The sequence below is a fragment of the Mycteria americana genome, chromosome 8, assembly GCF_035582795.1.
Source record: "Mycteria americana isolate JAX WOST 10 ecotype Jacksonville Zoo and Gardens chromosome 8, USCA_MyAme_1.0, whole genome shotgun sequence".
NCBI lineage: Eukaryota > Metazoa > Chordata > Aves > Ciconiiformes > Ciconiidae > Mycteria > Mycteria americana.
Window position 1 is genome coordinate 19828688 of NC_134372.1, and position 25671 is coordinate 19854358.

The 25671-nt window shown below is 50.6% G+C and overlaps 1 protein-coding gene across 1 annotated transcript; it reads left to right on the forward strand.

The window, feature by feature from the left end:
- The first annotated feature begins 238 nt into the window (after window positions 1-238).
- On the forward strand, window positions 239-2215 carry TLX3 (T cell leukemia homeobox 3). The gene is made up of 3 exons (XM_075509937.1): window positions 239-671; window positions 1094-1337; window positions 2005-2215. Exons 1-3 carry the CDS (start codon window positions 239-241, stop codon window positions 2213-2215), a joined length of 888 nt encoding a protein of 295 aa, XP_075366052.1.
- The last annotated feature ends 23456 nt before the right edge of the window (window positions 2216-25671 follow it).

The following is a 25671-nucleotide window of genomic DNA, read 5'->3' on the forward strand; positions in this document are numbered from 1 at the left end:
CGGCGGCGGCCAATGGCGGCGGCGGGGGCGCACGCGGCGCGGGGCGCGCGGCGGCCCCGAGGAGATGACGGGGCGGCTGCCGGGGCGGCGCGCGCTCGGCAAAGTTTCCGCGCGGCGCACGCCGGGGCCGGCCGGGCCCGCGGAGCGCGGCGGAGCGGCGGCGCCTTTATAGCGGGCGCGGAGGGGTGCGCGGCGGCGGCGGCGGCGGCGGTGGAGGAGGAGGAGGAGGAGGAGGAGGATGGATCCGCCGGCGGGCGCGCAGGGCCAGCACCAGCACCAGCACCAGCACCAGCACGAGCCCATCAGCTTCGGCATCGACCAGATCCTCAACAGCCCCGAGCAGGAGAGCGCTCCCCCGCCGCCCCCCCGGGGCCCCGACGGCGCGACCTTCCTGGGCGGCCCCGGCGGCCGCGGCGGCGCGCCCTACCCGGCCCTGCCGGCCCCCTTCCCGGCCATCGCCGCGCCCTTCGAGGACTCTGGATCTTACAGTGTGAACCTCAGCCTGGCCCCGGCCGGCGTGATCCGGGTACCGGCGCACAGGCCCATCCCCGGGGCCGTGCCGCCGCCCATCTCCAGCGCCATCCCGGCCATGCCCGCTGTGCCCAGCCTGGGCAGCCTCAACTTCCCCTGGATGGAGAGCAGCAGGCGCTTCGTCAAGGACAGGTTCACAGGTAAGGCGCCGGGGCGGAGCGGGCGAGCCGCGCCGCGCCCCCGCAGCCCCCCGGCAACGAACGGAAAGGCAAATAAAAAATAGAAAACGAAATAATAACAGTGATAATGCTAATAATAAAAGCAAAGGCGCCCCGCTGGATGTTTCCCTCCCCCGCGCTCGCAGCGATCCGAAAAACCTCTCTCCTGCCGGCGTGGATGGCGCGGCCGCCCCGGGGCTGGCGGCGGGGCGCCCCGGGGGGCGGCCGGGCCCCGCTCGCCTCCGCATCCCTTCGGCGAAATGTGGAAGCGGGACCTCGGGGAGACTCGGTTCCTTCGGGGGCCGTCGGGGCGGCGGGCGGCCGTCGGGCAGAGCCGCGGCCCCGGGGGGGCGGCCGGCACCGTGCGGGCGCGGGGCTGACCCCTGTGCTTCCCACCCGGGCAGCGGCGGCGGCGCTGACGCCTTTCACGGTGACACGGCGGATCGGGCACCCCTACCAGAACCGGACCCCGCCGAAGCGCAAGAAGCCGCGGACGTCCTTCTCCCGAGTGCAGATCTGCGAGCTGGAGAAGCGTTTCCACCGGCAGAAGTACCTGGCCTCGGCCGAGCGCGCTGCCCTCGCCAAGTCCCTCAAGATGACGGACGCCCAGGTGAAGACCTGGTTCCAGAACCGGCGCACCAAGTGGCGGTGAGTCCCGCGCCCCCGGGGCCGCCCCGTCCCGCCGCCGCCCCCGGCGGAGCTCCCCGCCCGCCACCCCCGGGAAGCCCCGGCTCTGGCCGGGAGTGGACCCCTCGCCGGCCCCCGGCAGCGAAACGGTCGGGGGTGAATTTTTATATTATTATTATTATTATTATTATTATTATTATTATTATTAGTTGTTGTTGTTGTTGTTGTTGTTGTTGTTGTTATCGTTATTATTGTTATTTATTTTTATCTTTTTCTTTCTTATAGTCCCCCATCCGGAAAACGGGGGGTTATTCGTAAAAACGAGGGATTATTCGAAAAGCGGGGAATTATTCGGAAAAACGGGGGAACATTGGGAAAACGGGGGAATATTCGGAAACGGGATTACTGGGAAACGAGGGGTTTCCAGGCGTTTCCCGCCGCCCGGAATCCCTCCGTTACAGGCCGAGCGGCTGCCGCCCGCCCGGCGGTGCCCAGCCCCGGTAGGAAGCGGCGCGCTGCCCCGCTGCCCGCCGGAGATGCGCCGGCCGCACCGCGCCTTGGGTCCGCGGCCGGCGGCGCCCGGTTCCCGCGGTCGCGCCCCCGCCACCGAAACGGCCGCTTCCCGCGGAGCCCCGGGCGGAGCATCCCGGGGCGTCCCGGGGCGCGGGCTGAGCGTGTCCCCCGGCAGGCGGCAGACGGCGGAGGAGCGGGAGGCCGAGCGGCAGCAGGCGAGCCGGCTGATGCTGCAGCTGCAGCACGACGCCTTCCAGAAGTCGCTGAACGAGTCGATCCAGCCCGACCCGCTGTGCCTGCACAACTCGTCGCTGTTCGCGCTGCAGAACTTGCAGCCCTGGGAGGAGGAGAGCGCCAAGATCCCGCCGGTCACCTCCCTCGTCTGAGCCCGGCAGCCCGGGCACGCAGCGGACTCGCCCGCGGAGCTCGGCCGACGGCTCCCCCCGCCCCCGGGGCCGCGGCTCGCCGCAGACGGGGCGGGCGCGGAGGCGGCGAGCGGCGCGGCGCCCGCGGGCCCGGTGCCCGGGGCGGGCCGGGGCCGGGGCCAGGGCCGGGGCCGGGGCCGCCGCGGCGCTTCCCCGAGGCCGGCGCGGAGCAGAGCCGCCGGGCGCTGCTGTCGCGGGGCCCCGCGCTCCGCTTGTATATTCGTGTCGATGTTCCACTAGGAAGGGAAATATGTCACTTTTTGTAAGAAGTGTTAATAATTTAATTTATTTATGCATCGAGATTTTGGGCACTATTAATATGGAATTATATAAAACCTCGATTATTTATATCGAAATCTGAACATAGGTATTTTGTGTTGGCTTTGGAACAAAAGGCTATTTTTTTTTCCTGTTCTGAGGATAGTCTAAAGAAAAAAATACCTACCTGTCACTTAGCGGAGGGGACTAAGTGGAGCCGGTGATGACTCATTAGTTTAGGAAACCCTGTTAAGCTGAAAAGCGGTAGCTTCCATCTGTCCCAGGTGAAGTTAATGTCAGCTGTAATTTATTCACCGTAGTAATAAGGGCTCCTTTCAGGCAACACATACTCCGTTTTGTCCTCACCTTTCCAGCCGATGAGCTTTAGCGCACCGAAACAGCACCTGCACCCTCTCCTTTCGCCACCGATTCTAGAGAAAGCGCCTTATGTTTCATAATAAAGAAGATTTGGGGTTGACACAGACCATGTATAATACTTTGTACTTGACGAGACGTGTAAATAAACGTTTTCTTTAAAAACGCCTCTTCGCTCCCTGCCTGCCGCCGCGCCGGGGAAGAGCCGAGACCGGGGCCGAGTCGCTGCGGGGCGGGCAGCAGCCGGGAGGCCGCCGCGGTCGCTCGGCGGAGACGGAGGTGAGGAGCCGGCCGGGGCCGCGGGCGGCGAGGGGACCGGGACCGGGGGCGGCGGGCGGGCTCGGAGCGGGGCTTCGGCAGCGCACCCCGGGGCGCGTGTACGCGGTGCTCCCGGTCGCTCCGCCGGGGCCGGGGGGAAGCGGCCAGGAACAGCTCCGGGTCTGGGACAACGTCGGAAACGCCGCGTGGGAGCGAGTGAGCGGCCGGGCGGGACGGGGTGCAGGGCCCGCCGTTTCCCGGGGCCGGCGGCGTCGCCTGTGCGAGGCCTCGCCGGTCCGCGGTAATTTTTCCACCCCAGACCCGCGGTACCGAAACGCCTCCCGGCAGGCACCCAACGGTTTTCGTTTTCCCTGCCTTTGCTGCGCGCACTCGCGTTGGCAGCAGGACAGCGTGTGGCCGTGCCCCGCCGGGGTGCCGGCTCCTCGGGAGCTCGCCAGCAGCGGAGCTCGTTTAACAACCTGGGTGCGGGGGGATATTTTTAAGAACAAACTCCCGTAGTTCTGCGGGTCCAGGTGACCGATCCTCCAGCAAGTGGGTAGCTGCAAAAATGACATTTTTAGAAACCAGCGATGATCCCGGCGAGTTTCCCTCAGCCACGGACAGGACTCGGAGCACCCCGTGACCGCCGAGGGCCGCGTCCCGCGGGGAGGTTGGGCTCTGCCTCTCCCACGGCGGACGGGCGCAGCGCAGCCCCAGTCACCGTGGGTCTGCAGAAGTTTAAAGGCGTTCCTGGTTCTGGGCTCGCTGTTCCCCCGGCCCGGCTACGGCAAAGGGCATTTCAGGGGCAGTCAAGTCACTCAGGGTGCGGGATTAAGAAAATATTTCCCCAGCTAGTCCTTTTCTCAGCGGTACCAGGGCACAGGCTCAGGCTGTAGCCGAGATTTGGTTTGTCGGGGGAAGGTTGTGGAGGTCCAAAGGCAGGGCCAAATTTTGTCACACCGTGGGTGATGGTGCTGGGACCGTGCAGCTGCTCGACTGGTACCGTTCACCAGCCGCGAATATGCAGCCTGCGCTAGAAAACACCGATCGAGGGGAGGTGTCTCGCAGGGAAGGAAAAAAAAAAAAAAACCGACGGGGAAATCTATACCTGACTACAGGGCCTGGGGAAACGCCGCGCTCCTGCGGTGCGTGGCCCTGTCACTGTCCCCACACAGAGCCCTGCTGCTGCTGCTGTGCATCAGCCAAAACCTTTCCCCGTCTGTTTCATGCGTTTCCCCACCGCGTTTCGCTACGCGGCGATGTGCTGCCGGTCTGCCGGCGCTGCCGGCCCCGCTGCGGAGTCTCTGCGCCGGGCAGGCGGCGGGGGCCAGACCGCAGCCCGGCGATGGGTCCTGCCCTGGTTATCTGCGCTGGGTTTGTCACCTGCTGGTCGCTGCTACTTGAGCACAGCGGCAGGGAATGTGGCTGCGTTGCTCTCTGCATTAGCACCGTCTGCAGAGCAGAGAGGAGAAACCGAAGTACTGTATGCGGAACAGCCAGGAGAAATCCGCGTGTTAGCTAAAATGTGGAAGAGTCAAGCTCTCAATAATGCAAGGGGGTTGGAATAAACGGGTGTCCATATTCACATGTGTATTTGATGTTATGTTTTATCTGTACCCCCTAACATCTATAAACTGCGTTGTTTTCAAGTCATCCTTGTTCTTTAACTGTTTGAGCGTCCCATGACCATAAACTTCCGTATCCCTGATTTCCCTGCAGTTTTTCCCGAAGTGCTGTAAGCCAGAAGCTGTGTATTTGCAGAGAGCATAATGATGCTGCATATTGCAGTAATCAGCTTTGTGGCAGGCGAGGATCTAGTGCAAAGCCACGGAGTGTTTACAGCCCTGTTATTCAAAGCAGCGCAAGTGGGTCTGAACTCGGCAGTGATAGCCCAGGCTGGGCTCGGGCGCTCCTCGCCGCTGCTGCCCGTGGGGTGTGCTGCAGGCAGTGGGATCAAGCCTCGGGGCACGCCAACTTTCCAAGGGACTTCAGAAACCAGTAGCTTCCCTTTCAGCCATCTGAATAGTCACCAAATAGTGGGGCTTATATACTGGGAGCTGCATGCTTGGGCTTGCTGGGGCTATCGCTGGTGTCTTTGTTTCAGAGGAGCTGGTCTCGAGGTTTTGAGATGTGCTGAGCACGGCGGAGACAGGCTGCCTCGTGCATCCGCGTCACGTAAGACAAGATTGCATGGGCGGTACGGGGGTACTGATGTGAGTGGTCATGCTGAAGGGGACAGAAGTGGGGGTTACTTCCAATTACTCTGTCCAGTAAACCTAGTGTTTATAGGAGCCTCAGGGAAACACCGGTGGGAACAAATACACAGTATTTCCCTCTCTGTGGATGAGAGCAGTGTTCCCTGCCAGCCTGATTCAGGTGCGACAGGGTTGTCTGATGGTCCCTGCTGTGTATCTCTGAAGGTCCATCAACAGACAAAGCCACCCATGGGGGCTTGCACGGACTAAAGTCCGACACTACCAGCTTGAGCCTCTCTGTCCCAATCCTGGGGGATGTGGGTGCCCCATGGAGGAGAGGGCACCTTTTGGGGGCGGGCTGGCTGTTGTCCTGATCCTGTTGATTGTCCTGTCCATGTACTGCACTTGGGCTGTGTGGTGGACAACTCAAGTCGGGCTGTTGTGTACAGGCAGCAGTTTGACTTCCCAAGTTCTGAAACAGCCTTCTTGCAGCACGGGCTCTGGCTAGTTGCGGGGGAGCATGGTTTATCTCCCACCCTCCCACTCATTACTAAATGCTCCTTTACCTTCATGAAAGACTTCTTAAAACACTCCACTTAGCAGAGGATAAAGACCAGTGGTGTGCAGGCAGTATGAGGGCAGCAGCAGCTCCTGCAACTGTATTGCAGCATGGCTAATTCAGGGGGTCATTTGAGCATAGGCAGTGTAAGTCTTGTGATAGAGGTGTGGTCTGAGAGTGCTGAAGATGGTGCACATCCCGTCAAGCTGAGGTTTGATACGTTGATGCTTGATGCTGCTATGAAATTGATAATTCTTAGCATTTGGATGATCTTTCTGAAACAGTCTTAAATCTGCAAGTGAAACGCTGTTTCCGTGCATGTGCGCCCTGGAAAGCCCACGCTGTGTATTCACATTCCCTCCTGTTTGGAAGTTTTAAGCCCAGGAAAACTCGTGTTTGCTGAACAAGGATGGAAAAAGACAATGAGAGTTAAGGATTATTGAATTATCAGTGGGACTTAAGTTTGGGCAGATGACTTTCTGAACTTTGCTTAATCATGTGTGTAAGTGATTTCCCACCTAGGGCTGAGCAGCTGAGTGGGTGGATGCACAAGGCAGAGCTCAGGATAACTAGAGCCGCGTGGAGGAACATCAACCATTTCCTTGGAGTCCCTCCTGACTTTGCTTTAAGCCCAAACCCAAAGCAGCCCCCGTACCACACTTGCATGCACAGGCACAACCCCTCTCAGGATAAAAATGGCTCTGTAATTTGCATCTCTCAGCAGTATTTTGTGCCCAGGGTATTAGATGTTACGAAGTAATGCATGGTGATCAGATCTGTATAGGCAATTCTTTTCCTAAATGGGCCTTAAAATCAATGGGTTATTAGCTCTCCTTTTCCACTCTGTGATGAAAGCCCGGTCCTGTTAAACATGCAAACTACACTATATTCAAAGCCTTGGTTTACAAAAGTGTTTTGCTCAGCTAGGTCATAATTTAGCTCATTTATAGCTAACATAAATAATACTGAGATTTACACCTTACGCCTATGAATTTTCCTTGAAGCATGTATTTCTGCACTGCGATCATCACTGCTGCTGCTGAGGAGTAATTTAAGGGCCGTGACTCACCCAGGTGAGCACTTGCTTGTATAGCTGCTCCTCCTCAATTGGTAGCATCCCTCCTCATGTGTTGTTGCCTGAGCAAGTTGGACCGGGTGGATGAAAGTATTTGCCTTCTGTGCAGGTGGGCATTTTTGGGAGAGGGGCTATACACACCATTTGCTTTAGACTATTTGGGGCATTTCCCTTCAGTGCTGTGTGTTTCCCTTGCCCACTCTCTTGAATCCATTAAGCTCCTAACTTTTTCCTGACTCACAGCAGCAGAATATTTCTACTTGGTGCCCACTTGTTTTTGAGGATCTGAGTTTGCCTCCTGGAGGCACCCAGTTAGCTTTGATGGGGAGGGCTATAGTACAGTTGGTGGCAGTTTGGCACCTATGTGCTTTCCCCCTTTTTTTGGGGGGGGGTTCTTTGCATTTCTAGGCATTTCAGTACTCTTAAAAATCTGCTGCTAAGGTTAGAACTGCAATAGTATTTAGATATTTTACTCCTGTTAATTTTGTTTAAGGGCAAGAGATAAAATACTCTTTCCAAGCCATAGTGGAAAACAGGAGCTAGCTCTCTAAAGGCATCTCTGTATCGTGCATTCCGAAATGTCCACACATCCTTTGTAGGATGTGCCCAGAGCTGGAAATGCTGGGGAGTGTGGAACAGAGACGTTTGAGATGGGTCTCATGCCCTTTAGGCGGCATGAATGAATGTTTTGGCACTTCTGTGGGAGTGATGTGTTGCTGTGCTCTGTGCTGGGTGGTCTGAGCCCAGCAAATTGCTGCCATGTTGGAAGTCCAGGTGCTGTGCTCCACTCAATGGTGGTCTGAGCTTGCTGGGGTGCTGAGCAGAGCAGTTTCTAAACACCAGACCTTAGGCCATTCTTCAAAATTAAAAAATAAAATAAAAAAAAGTGAAATCTGCCTCTGGATTGTGGACTCCCACAGCAGATCTCCTGGGAACATTTGGAGTATCTATACAGACATCAAGGGTACTGTGTTGATCCTTGGTGAACTTTCCAACCTGAGCCTGCAAGTATTTACCTCCTGGGAGTCCAACTGAATGTTTCTGCTTCACTGTGGAGCATCATGCACTTTCACATGCAAGACTCGGTGGGAGCAGGACCTTTGTTATTACCAACATGTGGTGTTTGCTGGGTCCTTCATTGCTGCTCTGCCCTGTGACAGGACCACAGGGATTAGACCCAGCTGTTTCTGTCCCCATGGCAGCCAGGCCTGTGAAGCTGTACCTGTGCTTGTACCTGTGTCTCATCCTAGTTTGGGCCCATTGGGAGCGGTGTGCTGTAGTGCACAGGAGGGACATGGGGATGTGGGAGGAAGTTGCTGTGTCTCCAGCTCTGTAACTTTTCTGAGCTGTTTGAATTAATTTCTGCACCTCTTCAGGTAAATCTGTATGTTATATGTTGGCAGTGAGATGCGTTTCCCTCTGTGCTATGACCAGCTTCCTTCAGGAGCTAATCCAGGTAGGAAGCAGACACCATGGAAAATCGGTGTGAGCCCCACAGCCCAGTGTAAGTCCTCAAGCTTAGCAGGAAGGTCAGACTGCACATGTACAACTGGCAGTGTCTGATCCATCGTCTGTGTGCCTGAAGGTCCAGCTCCCTGTTCAGGTGAATCTGTATTTTTATATATGTTTTATTAGGGACACCATGCATGGATTCATTGTCTTGGTTTTATTGTCTTTCAGCTTTGGACTAAATACCAGCTGGATGGAGGGGATAAAATTCATTGTCATGTTTTGCCTACAGTATTACTGGGCTTCTTCAGTCTTTTGAAAATGGAAGGTCATCAACCCTTGCCAGGCTCCTTAAATGACTTAAGCTCGATGCCACAAGTGTTCCAGAATGCCCAAATGATCCCATTAATTTGGCATCCAGTGTATGCTGCATTATACATACCGACTTCCATTGGCACATGCCACATCCAATCCATTAGTTGTGCGCAAATGCACTTAAGTTTTTTTTTATTGCTCTTAGTTTTGTGTCATCAGCAAAGAAAGGTAAAGTTGATCTTCATCTAAATCACTGACATGGGTTATTGCAATTGATTACAACAAAGAAAGAGCTTTTCAAGTTTCAAAGTTATGTTGTCTTTTATTTCCCCAAGTAGTAATCTGTACTGTTTAAGTTATTGCACAAGAACTGTCTCTGTAAGAGCTGTCCATATTACATTCTTCATTGAGAACATTTGTGTTAGTAGGCTGTCGTGATTCCCCCCCAGTTCTGTACAGCACGCTGCTTTTATTCCTTCTGGTGGCAGAAATGCACTAAATGTTCTTTATTCAACTCAGTTACAGAAGGAAGAAAAGGAGCAAGCTGCGTGCCTGCTGAAGATAACGTATATCAGTTTGGGAAGTTGTGTTTTAATGTGAGAGTAAATTATCTATGATTGGAAAAATAATATTTTATTTATAATTTAATCCAACGTGCTTCTCTAGTATAGCCCCTTTAGTGGGCTAGTGTGTTTAAGACATCTGAGTATCCAGAGAGAGAGCAGCACACGAGGGAAGGATGTGGCCCAGCATCACACCATTTTTCTGCCCAATGATCAGTTACGTACAACTGGAAAAAAAATTAGGGAAGCCATTAGTATGTCCTTCCAGATCACTCTGCTTGCCCTGTGCCAGAAATGCTCTGTGTATTCAGGTAGTACTTTACAATGGAATGATCCCCAGCGTTTATACTGTGCCTTTCTCAGCAGATACTCGCACCCAGGCTTACCTTTGCACAGCTCAGTAGCCTTGTGGCTGCGCCAGGAGGCTGGTCATGCAGTTAAAATCAACTCTGTTTGCAAGAGAAGCGCCTCAACTTGAATTAAAAAAGTGTTGAGCTGTTTAACTCCCATTTGCTTTCACGGGCCAATAAGTGCTAACATGTTTATGAAAAGACCCTCTGCATCTTCAGGAGCTGAAACCTCCGAGCAGCCTGGCAATGCCTCTCCCCTGCTTCACTCCCAGCACTTTAAGTCTCTTCAGAATTCCCCACCTGTCCCAAGGGCAGCAGTTCTTAAAACATGACTGTGAAACTTAACTTGAAAAACTAATTATTAGTTAATAAAGCTTGTGGTTTATGGACTGGAGTGATAGCAAAGCCTGGCTAGAGTATGAAGCTGTTAAACACAAAGACTGCTGGAATGGTTCAGCTGTTTTAATACAAGTGAGAGAGGGCCAGCTCTTCATTTGGTGTAAATCAGCAGAGATCCATTAAGTTCAGTGGATCTCATCTACTTTACATCAGCTGAGGACATGACCCTGAGTACTTAATTGGTGGTATAATATAAAGACATTAGACTCTCTTCTCTCGTTCATCTGCACATGTCGTTCCCATTAATGGTAATGGGAGCAGCCTGTAAGGGAATATGCAGCCGCGGGTGGGTACGGCTGGTGCCGGTCCCGTGGCCGGTCCCATCAGGGCTGGCGCTCTGTAAAGCTGCTCTCCGGCCTCCAAAGAGCTGGTGCTCTCAAGTGGAGAGGGAAAACAAAGCAAAACGGTTAATAATTAAAGAAGCCTTCAAATCTTTCCCTTGGACTGAGGAGAAGGAGTGAGAGCTCTGAGGGCGCCTGCGTCGGGGCTTGGCACGTGCTGCAGCCCTCGCTGTGCCGGCACCCTTCCAGGAGGGGCTGGGGCTGGGTTGGGGAGCAGCATCTCTTCCCTTCCACCGTGCCATCGCTGTGGGTAGCCATGGCATGATCCATGGTGTGAGCTGTGTTTTCCTCGGAAATCTGGAAAATGGGGAATTTTGCCACAGCAGCAAATGTTTCTAGGTCCAGACAAAAGATATCTCAGGAGCAGCCTGGGATGAAGCCTCCTGTCTGCAGCCCATGGGCAGAGGCTCCAGGCTGTGCTGTTCCTCCACGCCAGCTCTTCACCTGTCTCATCCAAGTGTGCACCCAGCACTGGCTCTGGGGGCAGAGGTGAAGCAGAGAGGACAGGGATGCTTTAGTTGTCACAGAGCTGCAGATTTGCGAGAAGGCAATAGTGCTCCTTCAAGCTTTTTTGTCAAATCTCTTTTCTTATGCCTTTTATACCCTTGAGGTTCGCACACAGGCAGGCAGGTGGGTACAGCGGCAGAACGTGTCTATCTGCACGGTTGGTGTGTAGGAGATGGTTCCTTCATAGGCAGCAGAGACCTGTTGGTGATTCATCTTGTTTTGGTTCTGGCATCTAAAAATATGTCAGGGGAGCTGCAGTCCTGCACCCTGCTTCATAGATTCTCCTAATCCGTGCTCCTGAACAGAGCTTCAAAGCAGTACTTGGTCACGCTTTTCCTGGAGTTTCTTAAAATATTCTTTCTCCTCCTCATGGCGTCTGTGTCTTCTGCAGGCATCCTGTCTCCATGTTGCCTCTCTGCTCCTGGCTGCAGCACGCGTTGCCCTCTCTCAGGTCACAGCCTGTGTCTTTCTGGTCTTGTGCAGTTACTCAGCCTTTATTTTCAGTCAGTCCTTTGGTAGCTGCTGAACACCCTGCTCCCAGCTTTCCTTTCTGCACAGGTGCACATCTTTGCTCTCCGCCTGGAGCCAAGAGCTCCCTTAGCATTTTACTGCTAAAATGGCATCCTAATGTTGTTCTGTCTTCTTTTTGTAGGGTTGCAGAAAAAAAAAAGTGGGATGTTGCATCTTGCCCAGAAGAGGCTGAGATGGGTAATTGATTCTGAAAGCAGTTTGCACAGTCGGGGACTTGCTCGCTGAAGCTGTCGTGTTGCACTGGGGAGCTTTGCAGTTTCGGTGCTCCAGCGGAGCAGCTGTTGTACCCGGCATCGCTTCCAGCTTGTCACGAGCTGTGGAGGTTCCCGTGTCCTCAGACTGTTCATCAGGAATGCTTTGAACTTGAATTTGACCCCTTTATTCAGCAGGAGGCCAACGGCGAGTGTGGGGCTGGTGGGTAAGGAGGCTTTTCTGTGCCTAATTTGGCACATCAGCATTAGTGGTTTCACTTTGAAACACCATTTTAGAGTCATCAAGCCCAGTGCATACATACCTTGTGCTACATCTCTGTGCGGCAAGAGGAGATCATCTCTGAGATTCCAAGCAGGGAAAAAGCCTTTTCCGCCCCTCCCAGGCTGAAATATTTTGGAGTACCTGGAATAAGTGAAGTGTTCAGGAAAAAAACACTTGCAGGACCTTTTTGGAGATCTGAAACGTGATCATCCTCTAAACTCAACAAGGGTAGAAATCATAGGGTTTTAGGTTTTTTTTTCTGCCTTGTCATGTTTGTGGCTTTCCTACATTGATCTTTATGAAGTTGCCCTTCTCCGCTTCGATCTCTGCCAAGTGCTCAGAGGGGAAAGGATATCGTTCTCCTGTATGGGGGGTTGGGGTAAAATCACTACACTCTTTTCACTGCCATACTGAATAAGGCAGGGAAAATAAAGCAGCCTGTGTCCCTTCTTCATGTCAGGACTCTCAAACTGCAGACAGTTGTCCAAAAATCTTCTTAGATGGAGCTTCCAACCTCCTCTGCATGACTGATTCTCAAACTGCTCCTAGGGAGAGGAAGCCCCTGTCTGACACAAACCTCCTGTTCCCCAGTTCAAGCTTTTCTCTTCCTTTGCTGTTCAAAATTCACATGGACAACTGATTTTCCCTGGTGACTCTGCCAGGTACTCTGACAGATCTGTGAAGGCGGTTGTATTCTGTTCTGTACACTACAGACAGCAGAGTCTTTTGGTCCTTCGTCCAGATCTAGGCTGTAGTCCTACAGCTCAGGTGGGACTTCCATGAGTGGGAACTAAACCAGAGGAAACTGAGTCAAAGTGCACAACACAAATCACTGCTCACTATTTCAGATGGAAAAAGAGAGGACCTGCTACAGTCTTGTCCATCTTGGTTTCCTTCTGCCTCCTTGCCTGCTTTTGATGCCAGTCTGCAGCTTTCCAACTGCAAACTGAATGCCTCCCCATAGTGTTGGCTCCTCTTCACAAGGGTGTTTGTTGCTTTGCTATTTGTCTTCTTCTCTGGCCAAGACTCTTCCTTCTTATTACTTAAAATTAACTATGGCCATCACCGGGGCAGAGGCATAAATGCATGTGAGGTGTGATTCACACTCTGGTTGTGTTGGTCATGGCACAGTGAATGATGCGGGAAAGCTCTGATGGATGGAGGGTGGATGGAGCAAGAGCTGGTGGGACTGGAGGGGAGGGAGTGGTGGAAGTGCAGCAAGTGGAAGAGATGCAGGGGAAGATCAGCAACAGGAGACATCCCAGACCTCTGTCCATGCACGGAAACCTGAGAAGGAGGGAGAAAGCCAGGAATGGAAACAAAGAGCAAAGCTGGAGGTGGGAGTGATGGGAACGGCTGGGAGAGAGCAGGGGAAGGGCTGCGCAGAGCTGCAGCGGTGGGGAAGGGACACGGGGCTGCCTGGAGTAGCGGGAAGCTCTGCTGTGGGACTCTGATGGACTTTCAGCTGGAAAAGAAATCTTTTTGTGTTTGAAACCACAGTGCAGTGGGGCTATATGTGAGCAAGCAACCAGGTACTGCCCTAGAAATGGAGATGGTTTGGTGTGAGTCCATACAGAGGAATGGAAGGGAGTAATTTCTGTGCATGATGTTTTGGGGTCCCATCGGATAGCGAGCACTGGGACAGCTCTGTGGTGAAACTGCCATATCACTGAGCAAGCCAGAAGCCAGCAAACATACTAAAACACAGCAAGAATGACTCAAAAATCCTGCAAAGTGGAGAAAGCAGTGGTTACACAAACAGCAGAAGGTGGTGGGTGGAAAGAAGAGAAATGGTGCTTGAGGAAACCCAGGCGAATGCCCTTCTAAACAACAGGATGCTCCTAAAAATGGCTCCGCCAGCGACTTGCAGTGAGTGGCTGGAGCACACCCGGGCGAAGCGGGGCGCAGGCGATGGCTGCCCAGCTGACATCTGTGTTCAGTGACAATAGCACGGCCTGACAAGTTCATTGTAGCTCGGCACGGGGCAGCAGGTGGGAGAGGCAGCGTGCGCAGCCACCTGCTCGGCCGCCTGTGCGCCCGTCCCCTGGGGCCGCTGCCGCCGCGGATGCTCCGCTGCATCCTGGCCCCAGGGGAGGGGTGGCTGGTGTGCTGCCCCAGGTAGGGCGAGGGGTTGACACCCGCCACCGGGGTTTATACTGGAGGGGGGCTCTTAAAGTAGCTGCAGAAGGGTTGTGCTTTTACCTTTTATAGATTTCACTTGGTTAGAGAGCAGTACTTTTTTTTTTTTCTTCATTACAAATAAATAATCTGTTTTAAGATAACTTTTGTGTCTGGAATTTAGCAATGTGTGATGGAAGGCTCAAACATGTATGAAAATAGATGAGGAAAAAACAAAGCAGCCAAGCCAAATCCTACACCTGTAACTCTTCCTGAACCCACCAGGCAGTGGGAGAGCTCAGCTGCTCTCAGCACTTGGCTTGTGCTATCTGAATGTCATTATTGTACAATAGGGTTTGATCTGAATTGGCATCGTTCTTGCTGGGGAGTGAATGGACTAAGAGCGATTGAAAGCAGCCGAGGATCCAGCCTCCCACGCCTGTGCTAAGTAAGTACTCGTGCAGCAGTCAGCTCTGGTTTAGAGGCCAAAGTCAATTCAGAATAACACCAATAAACTCGGGCCGTTCACTTCTGATCGGCCCTGCCATAACTCAGGGAGAGCCGATAGGGAATTTTTTCTCCTTTCTCTCTGTAAGTGCCAGCTAGGAACGACAGGGTCTGTCGTTTGGGGTAGCAGGAGGAACTGGCTGTGTCCTGATGTTTGCCGCACAAGTCTGTTTTCTGAGCTCTTTGATAATTACTTGTACGCTGGGACAGAGCATTCATAGAGCTGCTCTGATTTACTGAAAATCTGGCTCACGGGTACCATTTAACAATCCTGCTGGTTGCCAAATGCTTCAGCGCACGTTTCTGGTTTGAGTTTTCATCTTCATAACTGCATGCATTTAGTTTTCCTGATTGCGTGTACAAATGCTTGTCTAGACTGACAACTGTATGGGGGGAGCTGGGAAAGGCAGTGGGATTGCAGATTTCGCTAAGAGGTTGGACTGAGCTGTACATTTTTGGCCAGCTAGGCTTGCACTTAACCCCCCCTGCGTGGGCTTTGTGTGCCACTCGAGTGCAGTGCTGAAGATGATCCCTTCGGTCTGTACTGCCTACCGATGCAGTGAGTAAACACGGACCTGAACGCAAAGATACTGGTTCTATAGTTGCATTAAAATAGTAGGCTTGCTTCTGATGTGACAAGCCAGAATATCTACTAATGTGGAAGCAAAAAGAGTAACTGGAAATGTTGCTGTCTTCATGCAAAAGCCAAGCTCCACGTTGCTCGTTTTGGTGCCAGATACTGTATGGCAGAGCTGGTTTCACAGGAGTCGCTGCTGCTGGGAGCCGAAGGTGGTGCAGCACCTTTCCTGGGGGGCACGGTGTCTCTGGGAAGCCTGTCTGTCCGTCCTCCTGTCCACCCGAGTCTCCAGACTTAAACCAGTCTTAAAAAGGGCTGCAAGACTCACCCCTTCAGCTGAGCTTTCCCAACTCTTGGAGCACAGCACTCGAGTTCTCTAATTAAAAATGTGTTGCCAGATTTCAAGGAATCTCAGTTTTAGAAGTTACTTGGTACTTACCTCTGGTGTTTTAAGATGTTCACTTAAAAAACCAGGAAGGTTTAAATGGATGCTTAAAAAAACCCAGCCTAAGGTATTTAGAGATTTGCTTTTAATTATGAAGAGTAAATTAAAATATAGTTGTTCCATGGCAAGTTCATCTTAATTCAGTGCCTAATAACACAGGTATTACGTTTCTCCTGAATAAAACTGTATTTGAGCTAAGAGATGTCATTTAAAAAGTAATCCAGTCTTGAATGAAACATTCCTGATGATGGCAAATCGATTTGAAATTTAAGTGCCTAATCACAGTCACAGTAAAAATGGATCTCTTGCTCCTGGGTTTTTTTTTTTGCCTGAATTTGTATAATTTTAGCCTCTAGCCATTGAACCGGTGGCACACTTGTTTGCTCGATGCTGCCATTTCAGAATCCTACATAGGAGAGACAGATTTGCTTCACCTCCTGATTTTCCCTTTGTTCAGCCTAACAAAAAGTGCTCCCATCCTCTCTCTTTACTTCCAGAGGGGTCTCTCCCACTGAAAATGTGCTTCGCTGGGGGCCAAGGCAAAGTCCTGGAGCAGAGGATGCTCTCATGAATCAGTGTGATGCTCCCCTCCTTCTTACATGTTCTGTTGTACAGCTTCAGTTTCTGTGCTGAGGCTCTTCTTTTAGTGGTTGAATTAATCTTCCCAGCATCGACACAAAATTAGCAACAGTCTGTTACCAGTATGGCTTGAATTTGTTTCCCCAGGAAATAATACAAGTGACCATATTCGTATTTCATCTTAGGGATGGTGCATAACCACATCACATCCCAGAAACTACTGGGGGACAAACGGGAGAGCTAAGACTCCCAGCAGCTCTAAAGCATGGAGGAGTCAGTTTGGCAATGTGGGATAATGACTGTAGTTAGATCTTGATTATGCTAAAGTGGCCAGGAGTGAAATAATTAAAATATAGATATTTGCTTTCTCCTGAGTTTCAGAGTTAACAACCCATTCTGCCAAGCAGGGCTACTTCATGTGTCAAGGATCTCGGATGCTTCAGGCACGGAAAGTCTCAAGAATATTAATCTCTCTTATTCTTGAGTCCCAGGATTAGTCTGAAAACAATTAAAATAAATTTTAATTCTTGAGCTCAGTTTGTTTGCCAATTCCACGAGCGCACACGCATGGCACTGCCAGGGTAAAGCCTGTGTTCGCATCTATTCTGCTCATTGCCCACTGGCACGGCACTGGGGGAAGTGAGTGTCAGAAGAAGATAGTGCAGCGAGATACCTGGGGGGCTGGGTTGCTGCTCCCCAGGGGCCAGGCTCAGATGCAGCATCCCCCACAGCACAGCAGCCAGGGAGCTCCCCCCCAAAATAACATGTGTGCTGCCGCTCGGTCAAAGGGGCTCTTGTCCTGCCTGGCCAAAATTTATTGGTGCAAGGGCTGATAATTGATAGCTCTGAAAGATGTATTGTAGGCTATTCTGTTGCTGGGAAAGGAGGCGTGTTAATGGGGTATTGTATGGACTGCTGTGATCCTTGGACGCTTTGTCAGTCGTGAAAAGTTAGCAAGGAGAAGCCTTGTTCCTCTGGCGCTGCATCCCTCTGATTTACTGCCGCTCCCCTTCGCTTCGGAAGTGCTGTGACATTCCCTAGTAAATAGGGATGTATGGATGATTTTTTCTCCCTCCTTTTCCTCCTCTTATCTGCTTTTCCCAAATATGTAAACTCTAAGAAAGCTTTATTCTTCTTCAATGATCATTCAATTGTCTCCAGACTGTATCTTTTGGTAAATTTATTGCTGGCTATTTAAAAAAAATCTCAAATGCATTTTGCATATTAACACGTAACTCTTGTTCCTGTCTGCTCAGTTTGGAAATGGTTGGATTGCTTTTATAAAGAAAAAAATGGCTAATAAAATTGGCCTCAGCACCGTTGCTTTGCAATTCTTATGAACAGTAAAGTGCTACTTACAGTCATTGATGTTAAAAGCTATTTCTAAATTATGGTGCCATTTATTATCTCTAGTGTCCAAAGTAAGTTTAAATGATGCTTATAATTCATGTTTTACCAAATTTCCTTTTCCCCCTGAGGATACCTCTGATTAACTTATGCACATTTAAGCGCTTTTTAAATTCTTCTTTTATTGCCATTATGCTCTGAAAATCTCAGCGATTCTCAAAAATGGGTAATAAACTTGAGATAAAATGCTGCAGTTTTAGATCAACGCTGACATATCACTGTGGTGATTTCTTCAGAGCTAAAGTGATAATGCTTCATATTTACAGAATATATACTAGGTTATTACTACAGTATTACCATTTTGTTCTAAGATGAAATGAGTAATTTACCAATTTATTAAACAGTTACATTTAAGTATTGCTTAGGACATTACCACACCAATCTGTTTACTTAGCTTGAAGAGTTACCATTAAGAAACCCTGTTTATTTAGGTAAAATTTGTAATGATCGTGCCCTCCATTAAGAAACTTATTTTTCTGCAAGCCTAATTGCCTGGAAATGAGTTTCTCCTTATTTACTATGGTGCATTCTGCTAAGCCAGCTAAAAACGTCACCCTCACAAGAAATGCTGGAGAAATTAATAATACATATATGGAACAGTTTTAATTAGTATAATACCAAATGTTAATAAAAGATTTATGATCCAGTTAAAAGTTCTAACGATCACAACAGGAAAAGGTCTGAAATGTGGCAGCGGCGATCCGTTAAAAATAAACAAATGCTGCCAAACTCTCCAAATTGAGGATAGAGGAGATTTTTTTTCCTGCTCCTGTCCTTACGTGAGTCCCAGCTCAGTGATCTGTAAGGTCAGGCTCTGACCCCACGGAAACGAGAGTAAATCCAGAATGGCAAGAGGATAGCCGTTGGAGGTTATCCTGGTATGATGGGAGGGGATGGAGAAGCCCACTGCAGTGGAAGAGGCTGCATTTAATTCAGTTGGTGCCACTGGGATGTGAGCAAGCAGCTCCTGCCTGGGAGACACGAATCACAGCCGGCCCAAGGCGGGTCTAGCAGGAGCTTCAGCATTGCAGGACACAACTTTTTAGCCCAGCTCTAGGAAAAAAGCCCATGTTTTGAGCAGCTCAGGAGGCCAACGGTGGAGGATGGAGACAGAACCAGCTTGGCTCCAGCCAAAGGTAGAAGTAATAAGCAGTAGCTGAATTTCCAGAGGTTAGTCCCTCTAGAGGAGCGCATCAAATGGTATCTTAAGTCACAGATATCTCAGGTTCACCTTGCAGCTCAGCCCCATGCGGCACAGGGACAGTCTCTGCCAAAGGCTAAGACTGTGGCTGACCAGAAGTGAAGATGGATGAGTCCTCGTGGAATTGGGCTGGTTGCTGCTGGTTGGGTGACTGTTGGTGAGGGAAGGCACTGAATTGTTCATCTCAAATAGAGGTCTCTAATATTGGAAGGAGGTTTTTTAATGAGCGATCTTCTGCAGTCATGTGGACAGGAGGTGTGCTGGGAGACACGGAGGGACACGGGTCGCTGCCAAGACCTGCTCTGAGTGTCTTTAGTCAGATGAGATAAAATAAGGTCCTGCCTTTAAACTCCCTGGAATGTACCTGGCTAAGAGTCTCACTGGGGTCTTCAAGACAAAGCCCTTAAGTGGTGTCGGAAACATTAGCCTTAGGAGTTGGAGCTCGAGCCATTTTCAGTGCCATTAGAGAAGGCTGAACTGTAAGCTGCTTCCCAGTGTTGTTTCTTCAGACCAGTGTTGCTCTGCATCTGTCTCATTAGATCCCAGAGGGTAGATCATGAGTAAGAAAAAGCGCTAAATACTCTGCTCCACCCAGAAGTGCCATCGTTCTTGGAAGTCCTAGTAGAAATACATATTGCTTGCTTGGATTTGGGGGATTCTGGGGCAGGAACAAACGCTGTGATCTTCATTTTTTTCTCAGATGCTGCCTGGATTTGGCTCCCAGCAGTACTGATAGGAGCGGGCTTCTCTCTTCTGGCATGGTTTGGGGATACTCAAAGCAAATATCAGAAGCCAGTCTTGTCCCGCATCCCATCAACGTGCTCAAATTCAATTTGCATATGCTGGCTCTTGCTCCCTGCGTTGGTCCATCAGAGGAGCAAGGTGACATGGCATTGCACCATGCGAAGATAACTGGTTATGCAGGGTATGTACCCAAGGAGGAGTCAGGAGCATAACTCCGACTCGGGGGCAGCAAGTGCAGAGAGGAGCTGGGGATGAGCTTTCCCAGCAGGTTTGCTCCAGCCAAAGGCCTGCCACGGTGGGATGAACATGCAGGATGTGTAGGATGAATGTCTTGCTGGTGGGCCTGGACTTCTTTGCTGCATTGGGTGAGGCCAGTACGCCAGAACAAATAATTGGTGGAAAAGTTTCTGTCCATAATAAAAATGGATGTCCCATGCCTGTCACAACCTATACCTTTTGCAGGAGTGAATGGGTTGATCTGTATTAAATCAGGAGCACCCTCTCATTCCCTTTTGCTAGGGTGCCGGACTATGTGCAGCTCGGGAAGGTGCTGGTTGCAGAAGCATGGGGGTAGTGCAAGCTGTGCATTCTTGTTCTTCAGTGGTAAAACCTTTCTTTGCTCAGGGTGTGAAGCCCTTCATCTTGCGATTTGGGATGCTGAAGTGGATGTACACTCTGTGCTGGGGCCTGTTTCCTATTTTTAAATTCCTCTTAGGGAGCTATCTGTGAAATACTTGAACCAGAGTCACAGTCCGAGTCTCTGGGTGCAGCCTGCCCAGTACTCTGCCCCGGGAGGTACTTGCTGTGCTCTGGAGAACAAATGAATGTCAGAGATTTACTGAATTGTCTGGGAAATGCAGAGATTTTATTAATTCCTAAACTTCATAATGTGACTTTCCTTATTTGCTCTTTCCAAGGCCAGAAAAGGAAACACCATATTTATTCTTGCTAATGTAGCAATATTGATTAAGTCATAAAGCACATATAAATATATATTGACTCATATTACATTAAAGTATCTATCACTTACTATTTGTTCCTCAATAATACTATAGTTATGTAAAAAAAAAGCATTAAAATTGGCATTATCTCAAGGAAAATAGGATCTGCCATCATTATTAATATTAGGTTTTGGCAACTAAAAGCTGTAAAAAGGATGCAAGTGTTAAAAATGGAAACCCACCTCCCTTCTCCCCCAACAGTGACCAGATATTTCTGGCCGTACCAGTCATTCAGACACAGGTCCTGACCTCTGCTTATTTGGCCAGTACTTTAGTTTTGTTGGACAACCTTGTTGTGGGTGATGCCCTGACCCATGGCATGAGAGGATGGGTATCTCTTCAGCATTGGCACATCCCCTGCAGAGCTGGGGGGTTGTCTCTGGCCGTAGCTGGAGGGGGAGCACAGCTCTGTGCTTAGCTGGGTGTTGGAGCAGGGTGGGCAGCTGCCTGCCTACGGCTGCATCTGCATCTCAGCTGCTCCCGCCAAACTGATGTTTTAAGCCTAAATTCAAAATTGAGATCCTCACAACCCCCACTTAATTCTGGAGGTTCCTCACACTGCCAGGCACCCAGCTTTCTCCCTCCAAAGTCTCTCAAGTGCCAAGATTTTTGCAGGTTTCAAGTGTTGTCACAGATAACTGCACTCTGGTTGTGCACTGCCTCAGCAGCAGGCGTTCAGCCGCATTTACAATGGCATTCATGGGTGGTAGGGTGGTCCCTAGTTTGGGATCCGCTGGGTGCTCATTGCCTGTGTCCCAAAAAAGCTGACTGGATCTTGCAGGTCTGCAGGTCGGGTGGGCGCAGAGCAAGGACTTCCTGTATTCACTGGATGAAGGTACTGGCTCTATAAGGCAACAAGTGTTTAGGGCATCCTTCAGAAAACAGGGTCAAATTTCTGTTGTAATTTGAGCAGAAGAGGGACTTCAGTTTGGGCCTTCGGCATCCTAAGGACAGCATCACTTCTCTGTATTTTGAGTCAGAAAAGACTCATGTTGTTCACGAACCTGGGAGCAGGGAGAACAGCCACAGCCATCACCCCTGGTAGGAGCAGACTCCTCTCTCCAGCGAGGACCTGAGAGCTTTGGTGCTTTCTGCTGCAGCTTTTTCCTCTTGGGCAGCTTCTGGCTTGGTATATTGGATTTTGTCTCCTGGTCTTAGAAGTTGAGCTTCTTCCCCAAATATTACCTGGGAGTGAAATGTATAAGGTGTCAGGGCAGCTGGCCCATAGATCTTGCCTTATGGGGCTCAAGGATGGAGTAGTTGCTGCAGAAAAGATGCTCAGTTCATGCACTGGAAGCCACTGAGTGCGGTGGGAAGGGGGACGCACAGGTAGAAACCATCCAGCTGGTGGATAGCAGTGGAAGGGTAAACCTTAATTCTAGGAGTGTTAATAGGGTAGAAATTGCAGAACGGGTGCTTAGCTTCTTGCTCATGAAAATTAAGCATCTTTGGACTTCAGGGCTGGGCAAGGTGACTCTGGTGAACATACCAGAATTGGCAAGAAATTGAGTGTACCCAATCTCCAAAAATGCTCAGGATCTTCTGTGGCTGTGCAGGAGGAGGAATTTGGCCATGGCAAGGGGGCGAGCAGGTGTGTGGGACAGGCTGTGCTGCCTTGTTCCTTCTCTTGTGCAAGGACTCCAAGACCTGGAATTGTGTTGCAGGTTGATTGTGCAGAGATTTAAGGATTTCTGTTAGGTTTAAGAAACTTGGTCCTTATCAGGATTTGGCCACTGCTTCACACAACCTGGAAGGCTGCATGCAAGTGCGCTGCCTTCTTACGTATGGTACTAAATGGATAAAACCAGAAGAGGAATTTTTTTAATACTCAAATTTCTCTTTTGCAGAATGGGTTTAGCCTTTTCCGTGCAAAGAAAAAATCCAGGAAAATATTGTCCACATGGCTATTTTATGCTTCTGCTTGTCTTTTCTTCTCTTTGTAATTAGCCTAATGTGATATCTGATCCCTGCTCTTTTTAGTGTTTGTGTGCCAGTCTGACAGCACTAGCGATGTTATTTCTTAGATAAGCTAATCACTTCTTAATGACTGGACAAGGTATCTTTATTTAACTGCATAAAGAGATTTAACTTTTCCCGTTAAGATATGGCCGCTGGTTTATGTTTTGTTAATGACATGTAACATTGGTGTAAGACTCAGGTGGTACACACGTGTCAAAGCGGGCTTGGGTAGCTGGTTTTAAAGAGGCTGTGAAACGGGCAGGGAGAGGAGGAACCTGTTATCTATTAATCAGAATTTATTAAGAAAGCCCTCTTGTTTGCCTAGCTAGCTGCTGCTGCTTCATGGCCTGGTGTGTGGCCACGGGGCTGGTGCTGCAAAATCAGAGGTGGGTTTAAGTCTCATCACCTCCCTCATGCTTATGGTTGAACACATACAGAAGTGCTTATTTGTAAGATTATTTTAAGTGCTTGCTGCACGATTATAGTAAGGGCTTATTTATAAGATAAACACATCCCTAAAATGTGCAAGCACAAGGAGCAGTGCTCAGTTAGATCCGTATGTGAGCAGTGCACATATAGGTCCATATTTCCTCATCAACCTGCTGTTTCCCCCTTTAGTCTCAGATGAAGCGGTAGCTAGATGAGTTGAGATGTGCAGAGCTCTGCCCTGCAGCGTGCAGCCTCCCGTGCTCACAGCAGAGCCCCCTTCAACCTGGAGCTGGCTGAGGCACCCTGCTGCGGGGAGGCACAAGAAAGTCCAAACGACACCAAACTGCATCGTGCAAGCGGGGGAGCTGTTGCCCACACCGGCAGGGTGCTCGCAGGGAGTGCGTCTGTCCGCGCCAGGCTGGCGTAAACTGGAGCCTCAGTGTGCGCTGCTGGTAGCAGGGTTGGGCACAAGACTGCTGAATTTAAAAGCTCGATGCTCTGCGCCCTGAGATAAAGGACCCAGACACAGCATGGAGTGTTCACCCTGTCATGCAAAAATGTGCTTTCTGGGCAAAGTTTTCTCTGTGTAAAAATGAAAGAGGAGAATGAGGCGCCAGTGAGACTAAATCGGAGCATTTATCTGAGCTCCAAGAAGTAACTGGAGATTTGGCCAAGAACAAAACTCCCAGCACCTCTGAGCTCAGAGTTAGTGATACCTCCTGCTCTAGCTCCGTGAGCCTGTAGACGTCAAGAGGAACTGGCATTTGAATTGGTTTTATCTACCAACTCCCTGTGCGCATGGGCTTTCAAGTTCTGGATGCAACCACAAGCTCACTGTGGTGCTTCGAGGCTTGCTTTCTCTAGCATCACTTAGACCAAAGTTTTTTGGAAGGGTGCAGAAACACAAGATGCTTCCAGCCCCTAGCCCATGGCTGCCGGCGCCTTCCTGGGGCTGGGTCCTCTTCTGGGGCAGGAGGGCGAGTGCTCAGATGGAAAGCCAGGCCCTTTAAAGCATCTGAAACTGTTCTGCTAAAACTGAAGGCAGCAAAAATCCTTTCTTTCTTTATTTGAAAGTTTTGTCCCTAACATTTATGAGTATCTTAAGGTGTTAGTTTGGCAGAGAATCTGTACTCCAGCCTGACAAGAAAAGGGCCAGGCCAGTCCTTGGGGTTTTAATTTTACTGGCTGACTCTAATGTCAGTCTTATCAATGATATCTTCTCTTTCCCAGTAGCATGTTCTAATAAGAAACTAAATCACGAAGACAAAAAGCTTCTGGCATCTCCATTTTGTTGGCTCCTACCTCCATCTATGGCATGTTTACAAGAAAACATTTATCGCTGGAGCACTTGCCTGCAATAAGGAAAGAACTGATAGCAACATCTTTTAAGCCGGGTCCTCCCTGCTCGGCTGGGCAGGCGCAGCGGGATGGAGTGCCCTCTGCTGTGCTGCACAGCCCTGTCTCCTTGGGACCAAATCCGGACCAGCGCTAAAAGTCATCCCCCCGAGCTGTCTGCCTCCACGCCAGGCTTCTGGCAAGGAGAAGCAGCCTGGTGAATCGCTTTGGAGGAGCGAGGGCTTGGCTGGCTGTAAATTTGCAAGCGGGTTGTGTAAGTATGGAGTAGAAATGGGTTTTCTTGGTAGGATTTGTAAGGGCTTTGCACCTGGAGCAATGCGGATGGCGGAGTTGTCTTAGTGTGAGCGACTGAAAATCCAGTGCATTTCAGAAACACAGAATTAGGTTGTGGCTGATCCCTACTGAGGGCAAAGGTATGCAGCAGCAAAGGGGAAAAAACATTTGATAGTGTTTTTTACCTTAAAGAGCTCTCCAAACCCTTGGAGACACCCCCAAACATAATGGGATATCTTACAGTGTTTTTACGCTGCACCGTTGCGGCCCCCCAGTGAAGCTGTGAGCAGGGCTAGGGCAGCCCTGCCAGCTCTTGTCAAACCCATCCGAGTCCCCTTGACTGCCTGGATGTCAGAAGTGTTAATACCCTCTTTTGCAGATCGGAGAATGGGGGTAGCAAGAGGTCAAGTGGCTTCATTAGGCCCCAGAGGATTTCACTGTCAGAGCTGAAAGCCGGAGCGTGGCGTGGTGGGGAGCGCTTTGTCTGGCGCTCGGGGCTTCAAAGGCCCGCCCTTGTAAATCCTCACGCGCTTTCATCTCGCACTTAAACTTGCAGTTAACTTTGTCCCTTGCAATTTTCGCCGCTGGTGCGGCAGGCACTGATGTTTTCTGAAAGGGGTCAGCAGGCTCGCGGGGTGGCTTTGACCTCCCTCGCCGTGGGGGGTCTCTGCTGAGGGAAACGCTGCCGGCCGTGGTGGGATTCAGCGCCCTCCCAAATCCCACAGGGAAGTGAACAGCAAGAGGCATCTCTGGGCAATTCTGGCATCAACTGCAATAGTAATAACAATTAGCAATTATGCAGAGTTATATGCCTTTGGTGCCTATTACAGGCATCAACGAGTTCTGTTTCTGTTTTCTACTTGTAGCTTGGCCTGATGCTTGCATTTTTATAGCAGATGCTGTAAGATAATTAGAGCCACTGCAGATAATACCGGCCACGATTTGCTGCCACACGCGGTGTGGCGTGGCCGGTCAACCTTCCTGGCCCCCCAGTATGTTCCAAGGTCTTCCATGGTTGAAAGCCACGTGCCGTGTAGTGTGTATTTTGGAGAAGGAGGGGAAAGAATGGGAAATGATTTCCGCTGCCCACAGCAGAGCTGTCCTGGGATCCATCTCCAGGTGATGTGCCGGGGACGGGGTGGCGGGTACCCCTCTGGAGCTGTGGGGCCCCA